The sequence below is a fragment of the Maniola hyperantus genome, chromosome 15, assembly GCF_902806685.2.
Source record: "Maniola hyperantus chromosome 15, iAphHyp1.2, whole genome shotgun sequence".
Taxonomy (NCBI): Eukaryota; Metazoa; Arthropoda; class Insecta; order Lepidoptera; family Nymphalidae; genus Maniola; species Maniola hyperantus.
The window spans coordinates 11,555,736-11,565,925 of NC_048550.1; the positions used below are offsets into that span (position 1 = coordinate 11,555,736).

General features: G+C 37.6%; 2 protein-coding genes across 2 annotated transcripts in view; both read left to right on the top strand.

Annotated features, from left to right (window-relative positions):
• The window catches only part of LOC117988924 (4-hydroxyphenylpyruvate dioxygenase-like), a 326,462-nt gene that overhangs the window by 26,506 nt on the left and 289,766 nt on the right, over nt 1–10,190 (top strand). The gene's annotated exons all lie outside the window — the stretch shown is intronic.
• Nucleotides 23–9,462, top strand: LOC117988926 (probable serine hydrolase). The gene is made up of 2 exons (XM_034976216.2): nt 23–479; nt 5,100–9,462. Exons 1-2 carry the CDS (start codon nt 443–445, stop codon nt 6,005–6,007), a joined length of 945 nt encoding a protein of 314 aa, XP_034832107.1. The 5' UTR covers nt 23–442; the 3' UTR covers nt 6,008–9,462.

Consider the following 10,190-nt stretch of genomic DNA (forward strand, 5'->3'; position numbering starts at 1 on the left):
ATGGCTTGTCAAACTCAAAAAAAGAGTCAAGGATCAATCAATCGAAATTAAAAATATTATATTTTATAATCACGAAACGTAATCATTCACTTGATTATGGAGTATAGGAAGTGTCGTGCAGTGGTGTAGCAATTATTTAAATTAATATCGCTTAATTACTCGATGAATTTTTGATGTATTTGTATATGCGAACTGCGATTTCATTGCTCCAGACTCCAGAGTCCAGTCATTTGGTCTCCGCGTTCCAACTTGCAACTTATTGATAATCATTTATAGTTATTATTGATGTTGGAGAATCTTTATAAGTATTACATACCTCGGGACTCTCACAACTTTACACGTGAATGTGAACTGTGCCTGCAAAGGTCAGTGATAGTTAAGTTTACGTAACGAATCAAGTGTCTGCATTGAAGTACTTTTACTGCATACATCATAACGCAGGATGGCTGAAGTGAAGTTGAATGGACATCACAACGAAGGTAATTTATAATACCTACTTACTATTTATATCTAATGAAAATCTAAATGCACGCGTCTTCGCGTGGATTTGGTTTGATTTTCAGGGATAAAAAGTAGCCTATGTTATTCTCCAGGTCCGTAACTATAACCATGCAAAAATGACGTTGATCCCTTGCAGCGTGATTGAAGGACAAACCAATAAATAAACAACAGGCTTCTGCATTTATAATGTTTAGTTAATAAGATAAATACATTACAACATATTTGTTGATCATTATTTAGAATGATTAGTTTAGCACTTTTGCCTAAAAGTTTAAAACTGTTTTTAAAGCTCATAGTTAACTTTAGGTTTTTACTAACCATTCCCAAAATAATTTTTGTCCATGACTGGCTTACTTAACTATGTTCAAAATATGTTGGAGCTAATTTTAAGTGGGTACTTAATACTTAATTCTAATAGAAAGTAGTCTGTACTTGCAGTATTTAACTGTAGTTTAAAGATTAGTACTTAGTAGATACTAGGGATATTCTCTAAAATACATAAACTAATGCACATTGTATAGGTAAGGTACCTACGTAATTTAATCATTTGAATTTTTGAAGTAAATTCTAATGTTACTAACAAAATCCACTGTATGCAAATTAATGTTAAAAGGTTAAGTATTTGGTTTTAAAACAGAAAACCGGTCAAATGGGTAGAGTTACATGTACAGTCTCTATGTAAGGTATAACTCTCTACTTCGGCATCCGCTGATATATTCGCCATATTATCTGATGGCTTAGCTATATCTGACGGCATAGCCATTTTCTACAGTTTGTTGCATGTACTTAAAAATACTGTAGTAATAGCCTAGGGATTAAGATTTTGGCCTCTTAGGATTCAATCCCAGACATGAGACATGCACCTCAACTTTTGGAGTTATGTGCAATTTAAGTAATTACTTAAATACCACAAAACAATGTGAGGAAACCTGAGAATTCTTCATAATGATCTCAAAGGTATGAGAAATCTGTCTTAGAATGTAGAGGTAAAGGTCTTTCATATGATACCCTACTTGGTATAGTAAACTTACTTTGAATGTTGAAAATACTAATTATTTGTTCATGACCACATTTTTTTTGTGATGTAACCACAAATTCATCCCCTTACATGTGCTATAAGACCTACTTACCTGCCAAATTTCATGATTCTAGGTCAATGGGAAGTACCCTGTATATGTTTCTTGACAGATACGACAGACAGACAACGAAGTGATCAACTGATGATGAGAGTTCCTTTTTCCTTTTGAGGTAAGGAACCCTAAAAATTAACTAAGTAACTAAAAGAAGCTGCAAAAACTGCAATGGAGTAATATAAAAATGGTGTACCTGTATGAATATATTCCTCCTTATTTACTTAATCAATTATTGAGTAAGTACTAATACATGAATGGAATTTGTTTATTCGATCAAGGCTCATTTAAAATTCAGGTCAATACCACCAATACTGCATAATTAGGTATAATTACTTACCTTAGTTATTGTTAACTAAAACTGCATCAATACCTTATTTAATTTGAAAATTTTTCATGTAAAAACTTACTTATTTAATAACTAGCTGATTCTCCCGACTTTTTTATAATATAAAAATCATAGGGAAATATTTTTCAAAAATTGCACTGCAAGGGAGCAACAGATTTGACATGGCTGTCAAAACCATGTCAACCCATTGCCGGCTCACTACAGAGCTGGGGTCTCCTCTCAGAGTGAGAAGGGTTTTGGTCATAGTCTACCATGCTGGCCATGTGCGGATTGGTAGACTTTACACACCTTTGAGAACATTATGGAGATCTCTCAGGCATGCAAGTTTCCTCACGATAGTTTCTTTCACTGTTAAAGCAAGTGATATTTAATTAATTAAAACACATATATTATAATCCGAAAAGTTAGAGGTGCATGCCGGGATCGAATGTCCGACCTCCGATTAGAATGTAGATGTCCTAACCACGGCTATCACCACCGCTTATATTAATAAATTATTTTTTATTTATAATTTATTTGCCTTTTTACTTCATAAATACTGCAGTAGGAAAATCACATTAAATGCAGGAGCGATGCGTTACTAGTGATAACTCATCTCTAGATTTGAAATTTTACCTGGAATAGCTGAGGGTAATGACAGGCTACTTTTTATCCCGAAAAATTCCTACGGGATTTATATCGAACCTAAATCCATGTGGAATCGCAGGCATCATCTAGTTACCTAAAGCTAGGTCACAACATTGACCCTAGACTTGAGTTATCTAATTTCTACTTAGATAAGCAAGAATATGAGTTTCACAGAGAAACATGCGATGTCTCAGCGTGCTGAGTACATGCGCATAATGCAAGCTATAAATTATACCCAATCGACCTTTGTTGTGGTACATCGACCGCTAATAAAATGGTACAGTAGGTACGCGGCCAAAAGTAATTAATGTAGGTACCTACATCAGCCTTTAGAATGACATTTACGTTTTGTCGGTCTCAACGACAAGGACATCGCTCTACAAATCTGCTATCTCCTTCTAAAGGTCGATGTACATTACTTTCGGCCGCGTACTGTACCTACTTGTAGTCCGCGACAGGTTGAGAAGGCAATCGGGGTGTGACGCGGGGGGACACCCCGCACACCCGCGCTCGCCCGCACTGGGTTAGCGCGGTTGCCATCTAGGCCTGTCGCGTACTTTTACATATATGTTTTTACTGCTTTTGTACTTGAACGCTCGACGCGACAATTTGACTGACGAACTGATGAGCGGCAGCACAGAGAGACGCGGACAGAATAATTCTGATGCTCTGAGAGTCGGTTGCATCGGACACGCCAAACGAAACCGAATCACGTCAGAAGCTGGCATTTGTGCGATGCGTGATCACGATCAGCTTAATTTAATAAGCACTTGAAGCTATATATAATAAAAATTTGATCTTGTGGTAAAAAATGTTTTTATGTTATTTAGATGAAAAAACTTGTATTGACGTAATCTATTTATTAAGCCTAAAATAACGTCGAAACGCCCACTAGGTCACCGAATTGATTTGTACTATGAGATATAACGAATATCTGAGATATAACGATTCAAAAAGTTATAAAAGTTGTTATCGTCATAATATGCATGCACACGTTTCCACGCCACCTATGTACCAGGTAGTGTACTTAGCGCGTTTTTTTAACTTTTTGAATCGTTATATCTCAGAAACGGTGGCTCGTAAGAAAAAAGTATTGATACATTTTTTATAGATAATTTTATGATCTACAATTTTTGTCTAAGGTACTTTTATGATAAAACTTACCGTTTTGCTGAAAATCGCGAAAAACTCATTTTTTTGACCTTTGACCTTGAATAAAATTTTTTCCTTACAGGGGAATGATGGGGAACTTCTAGACATTGTTTATAATTATGTTTTGAACAATTTCACTGAAATTCAGCTTGTTGGGACTTTATGTAACTTCACTCTCATTTTTTGGTCTAAATTGACCGGACTACAAGTGGACGGTAGGCTTTATAGATCTCTCTAGGCTATACTCACGCAACGCATATATTACGTATGTATCTATTTGCTGAATATAAATTCGCTAAGTGTGCATGACATAGTAGTTTTAGATTATTGTAAAAGATATTTATCTTATCTACCACAGCTCACCTGTTGTAGAGGCAGACTAACCTATCTACTCAATAAATACCTACCACTAATCTGATATCTAACACCTGTGGCCCTACCGCGGTTGTTTGACAGCTACTATGTCACGATCGCAATCATCTCTGATTGGTTAATGCTCGCTCACTATTGGCCACAATGCATTGTTGCAACAAGAATCGCACAAATTCAGCCAATCAGAACAATTGAGATTGTAATAATGATTGATGCAGGTTTTAGACAATCGCCCTACGGGATTCACAGTCAAGATGGCTTCTTTATGGTCCCCCATTTCATATTCAACCTTTATGCAATGTATTAAGGTTGAATATGACGCGTGCCGTCTGAATGGTCACCTAAATAAAACCCTATCTTGACTATGAATTCCAGTGTAAGTCATTTTACTGACAGGTTTTGTTGATTCTGGAACTACTGGATCTTTCGTCCGTCTGTACTAGTAACATACCCTTGAATTTACACATCTCTACATAGTATAAAATAAAGTCGCTTCCCGCGTCTGTATGTATATATCAACGCGTAGGTCTTTTAAACTTCTATCGGATTTTAATGCGGTTTTTACCAATAGATAGAGTGATTCAAGAGGAAGGTTTATAGCTATTGTTTAATTCTCAAAAAATTAGAGATCCCTAGAGAAATTGAAATAATGTGAATTAGGTCGGAAAAAAATCTTCTCATTTGAGAGTTTCCGAGGCAATGACACCTCAATGACACCACATTAGTATCTACATTGCACCCATGCGAAGCCGGGGGTCGCTAGTATATATATATAGGTACATATATATTATAAGTAGTTACCCCCGTATTCAGCCTAGAATACTGAACAGAGTTTTAGCTTTTCGATAAGAATCTTAAAATGTCTTCGAAGATATGGGCTATTTTCCTCATGATGTTTTCTTCCAGAAGTTAAACTAGTCTCCAAGTCGACAGATTCTTATTTTTATATTTTTATATGTCCATTTCAGATCTTCCCGCCGGAGTTCAAGTGGAAGAAATCGAAATACCAGTGCCGTGGGGTCACGTAGCAGCCCGCTGGTGGGGTCTGCGCAACAAGCAACCTCTCATAGCCATCCACGGGTGGCAAGACAACGCTGGGACTTGGGACAACCTCATCCCTCTGCTTCCCGCGAACACTTCCGTCCTTTGCCTAGACCTGCCCGGACATGGATTGTCTTCGCCGTATCCTACAGGGATGATTTATTACATATTCTGGGATGGGATAGTCCTTTTGAGGAGGATAGTGAAGTATTTTAAGTGGCAGAAAATTTCTCTAATGGGACATTCGTTAGGCGGAGCGTTAAGCTTCATGTACGCAGCATCATTCCCCGACGATGTTGACAAAATCATTTGTATTGACATCGCAAGTCCCGCTGTCCGAGTACCTGGACATATGGTGCAAAATACAGGCATGATTATAGATAAGAATCTTGAATACGAAAACTTATCTGAAGATAAGATACCCTGTTACGAATACGACGAAATGATCGATATAGTATGCGATGCGTATAAAGGTTCAGTTTCTAGGGAAAATTGTAAGGTTTTGATGAAAAGAGGTATGGCTCCAACTCCTGCGCATATGAGGAAGAAAGGTTATTATTTCAAACGCGACCCGAGACTGAAAGTTGCTGGTCTCGCGCAGATGTCCATAGAAACTGCTTTAGAATACGCAAGTAAGGTTACGTGTAAAGTGTTGAACATAAGGGCTTTACCTGGTCAGAAATGGGAAAGGCTAGATTACTATTTGGATGTAGTGGAGAAACTAAAAAAGACCGCGACGGTCACTTATGTAGAAGTCGAAGGAACTCATCACGTCCAATTGAACGCTCCGGAAAATATAGTCAATATAATTGAGGACTTTTTAGAGTTGTATTAGTCCAATTGCTTTGAAGGCCGACGCAAACCACAGACTTTGGATCGATACCTTACTCAAATCAGGTTTTGACTGCGGGACGGTGTTTGCTTATGCCACAAACGATTTTTTCTCAGGGATTATTAAAATCCACGTCATTTGTTAGTTTTAAGTTTAATAACCGTTTTAAATTATCGATTAATCTAAAAAACACGTTAAATCATTGTGACGTCACATACCAGTATTTCATAGAAGCTCACATACTAAGCGCGCATTTTGACGTTTGATAAAAAGATACTGATTTGACTAGTTGTCATACACCGGATCACTGTAACAAAAATTGGTTTGTAAAGGGTACGCAGACGGCCGATTGCACATTTATGGTACGTTGTAGTGCTTTTTAAAAATCTCCCTAAGGGAGTGGAGCGGGTAGTAGAGGGCCGCTAATCTTACGTGTGCGGAACGCCATACATTAGTTTTGATGACTTAAACTTTTCTGTAGATTGTAGACCATTGAAAATCTGAATATCGAAATCAAATGTTTAATGACAAGGTGACTGGTTCTGTTTTACACAATCTCTAACATAAAGATCAAATTTTATTTTAGTGCTATCCTTTTCCGCATGGAGCATTATGATAGGGATAGAAATACGTAGTTTAGAGATCGCATACAACAGAATTAGCCACATCGTTAGTTCTTACTGTGTAAGAATGCCTCTGAGCAAATTACTACAAACTATCGACTGATCAAAAGTCTGTAGTCTGCGCGAGACCTAATATTGTGATATTTAATGTGATGTAGAAAGTTAAGAGAGCACAAATTATAGATAGATTAGGAATAGATAAGTTGACGGATCACGCCTTTGAGGCATTTCGATTTTATATATTTTATTTATGCTTTTGAAAAGCGGTAGGTGTAATTTTGTATTGACGGGTTTTGCTTCGCAGGTTTAGCAGCTAGACATAGCAGCTAGAGAGTAAGTTGTGAGTGAGCAAGGAATTCAGAATACGTATAGAAGTGGTAAAGTGTTACCATGCAGATGTGTATAAATCCCGCAAATTGCTATTCCGCTGGAACCATGTCTCATTAACATCGAAATGACGTCATTTTAACGTCAGCTGAAATAAAAATATACCATCAGCTCGAAACTTGAGTCTAGTTCTGACGTCACTAAAATGGCGGCCACGCGCATTAGCAATTTGCGGGACGTATAGCGAAACATCGAGTGCGCGTGATTGTAGAAACAGATTTATTTTTATAGGCGTGTTGTGCACTGCCGCCGCCGCCATGCCAAAGTAAAGGTCCAAACGCATTCGCGCTGCGCGACGCGACGATGTCATCTCGCATATCTTTGAGTATATATGTACATATTATGGAGATTTCGGGCATGCATGTTTCCTCACGATATTTTCGTTCATCATTAAAGCAAGTGATATTTTATTGTTTAAAACGCTATAACTTCTAAAATTTAGAGCATCGTGATTGCGATTGAACCCGAGTATTTTTTTTATGTAAACACTAGATGATGCTCGCGACATCGACCGCCTGGATTTAGGTATTTTTTTAATAACTCTGATTTTCCGGGATAAAAAGTTACCTATGGTACTATATCTATGCAAAAATCACGTTGATCTCTTTCTCCGTATTGCGACGTAATTGAAGAAGAAACAAACACACTTTTGCATTTATAATAATATGGAAAAATAATAATAATTATACTAATATCTATAATAGTACACAAATTCGCATATCATAACCCACAAGCACGCACTCACGCATACTCTCACACGCATTCTCTCTCTCCCACACACAAACACACACATATACACACACTCTCACTCATACACACACACATGCATATATGTTGTGAATCACCTACTAGGTATTTTTACTAGTTAATTGACATTTATTTCATATTATTATTTGTAAAGCTTGCTTAAATTATTTGGTCTCTTCAAACGTACTGTTATAAATTTATAATTAATAAATATTTAAGCAATCTGTTAAACAAAATTGTAATCCTTTGGCCTTATTTTCAGTCTGATATTATGCAAAATTATATTGTCTGTATCGCTGTTGATTACTAATAAACGAATAAAATAAAATAAAATAATGTTACTTAGTACCTAGTATATAAATAATTAGGTTGTGGAAAATTACACTTATAATTTATTGAGTAAAAATATTTTGATTCACTGAATTGATTTTAATTAAGGTATTTAAACATTTATAATAATATTACATACTATGTAAGACTGGGGGCACACGATGCGTTGCGGCGCCGCACCGCAAAGATTTCACCATATCAGCGGGCACACGAGCGGTGCGGCGCCGCAACGTTGTTATGTCGCAGTGGCGCCGTAGCAGCGTTGGACAGTCTGTTAATAAAAACAACTGAGCGGTGCCGCTAGACGTCGCAGCGCATTCACCCCACCCCGCCTCGTCTCGGTGGTTTCAAGTCCGGTGCGGCGCCGGAGCGCATCGTGTGACATGCCACAGATATTTCTATGTAAGACGACGCAGCGACACCGCTCCGGCGCCGCACCGCATCGTGTGGCCCCGCTCTCACTAGGTAGGTTCAGTACGCGGCAGAAAGTAATGTACATCGGCCTTTAGAATGACATTTCGGCTTTGTAGACCGTTGTCTGTCACTCATACCTATATGACATTTTGTCGGTCTCAACGACAGGGACAACGCTCTACAAATCTGCTATCTCCTAAAGGTCGATGTACATTACTTTCGGCCGCGTACTGTAGCCGGTTTTATTACCTACTTACATTTCGAACAAAACTAGGTAGGTACTCAAAATTTCTTTAAATTAGAACTGTATGTTTATTTTTTAGACTCAAGATCACAACATCTTTTTCTTACCATTGTAATAAAAAAAAGATGGACAAACCTAATTTAATTTAGAACTGCAAGCACGTAATAATGCTTGACTCAAGCAAAAATGCTTGACCGTCTCGGAACCTCTAAAGATACCATTTTCTGTTCCATAATTAATTATATACTATTGTAAACAACAAAATTATACGTCCATAATAAAAATTAAAGGAATGCCAAGCATTTCGAAAAATAGATACCTATAGGTAGTAGGTACCAGACGATTGTGTAAGAAAAACGTATTCATCGTTATCGTAATCATCAACAAATTCTGCCCTTTGATTGGTTAATTCGCTGTTTAAATTTTTTCACAGCCAATCAAAAGGCAGAATTTGTTGACGATTACGATAACGATGAAATCGTTATTCTTACACAATTGGGGGGCAGGTGCATACTGCTGGTTTTAATATTCTCTATTCTTTTGTTATTATTGATTTATTTGAACAACTTGTGTAGATCTCAGGAACATAATTCCAGTGTATTTTTTACTGTATAAAACTCCGGTATAGTGACTAAAATATTTATCTTTTGCGCAGAATATATTATAATCTTCAGGTGAATGAGTTGGTTCTTTAAATATAAATTTCAGAGTTATTTTTTTTGGTTTAATTTTTTGAAGCCAATCTTCTTAAGCTACGATCCTTCCTTTGTCGGAGGTCCTAGTTATAGAGAGAACCTAGATTCCTAATCTTAAGTTTTTGAGCTAGCGGTTGAGTTGTGAATGTTGGCTTAAGTCAGTAAGTTGCTACTTTATTTATATTATAGGCAATGCAAAGTCTGTCTCTACCTAAGTACCTACACGGAACTAGCTAAATGTGGCCAAGTCGTGACAGTGCCGCATCAGAGGCACTAACCTAGGGTCACAGATATGTCCAGATTTAGATTTGCAACTAGCGTGGCCCCCTCAGTCCCTCTCGCTCAAGCAGATTTTCTTACTTGTGAAATGTCATTCCTTCTACACTTCACGTTGTTTGTCAAATACTCACGTACAAATACATTTTGACAAACAAAAAAAGTGGCCACGGTGATAAGGACAAAACATAATCATTTTGTCACGTTCTAACAAGAGCTTAAATGCATTTAGCTATCTCGCTCTAACAGTAAGTGTCACAATAGGGCTAATTCTAACAGTCTTTATTCTGAGCCTAGGGTAGTTCCCATTGGTTCTAAGAAACGTGACGTCATCGGAACGGTAAGTATATACGCGACAGGTTGAAATGACAATCGGGGAGGGAACGCACAGCTCCCGCGCTAACCCGGTGCGGGCGAGCGCGGGTGACGTGCGGGTGTCCGGGGCGTCCCCCCGCCTCTTGCCCCTCAAC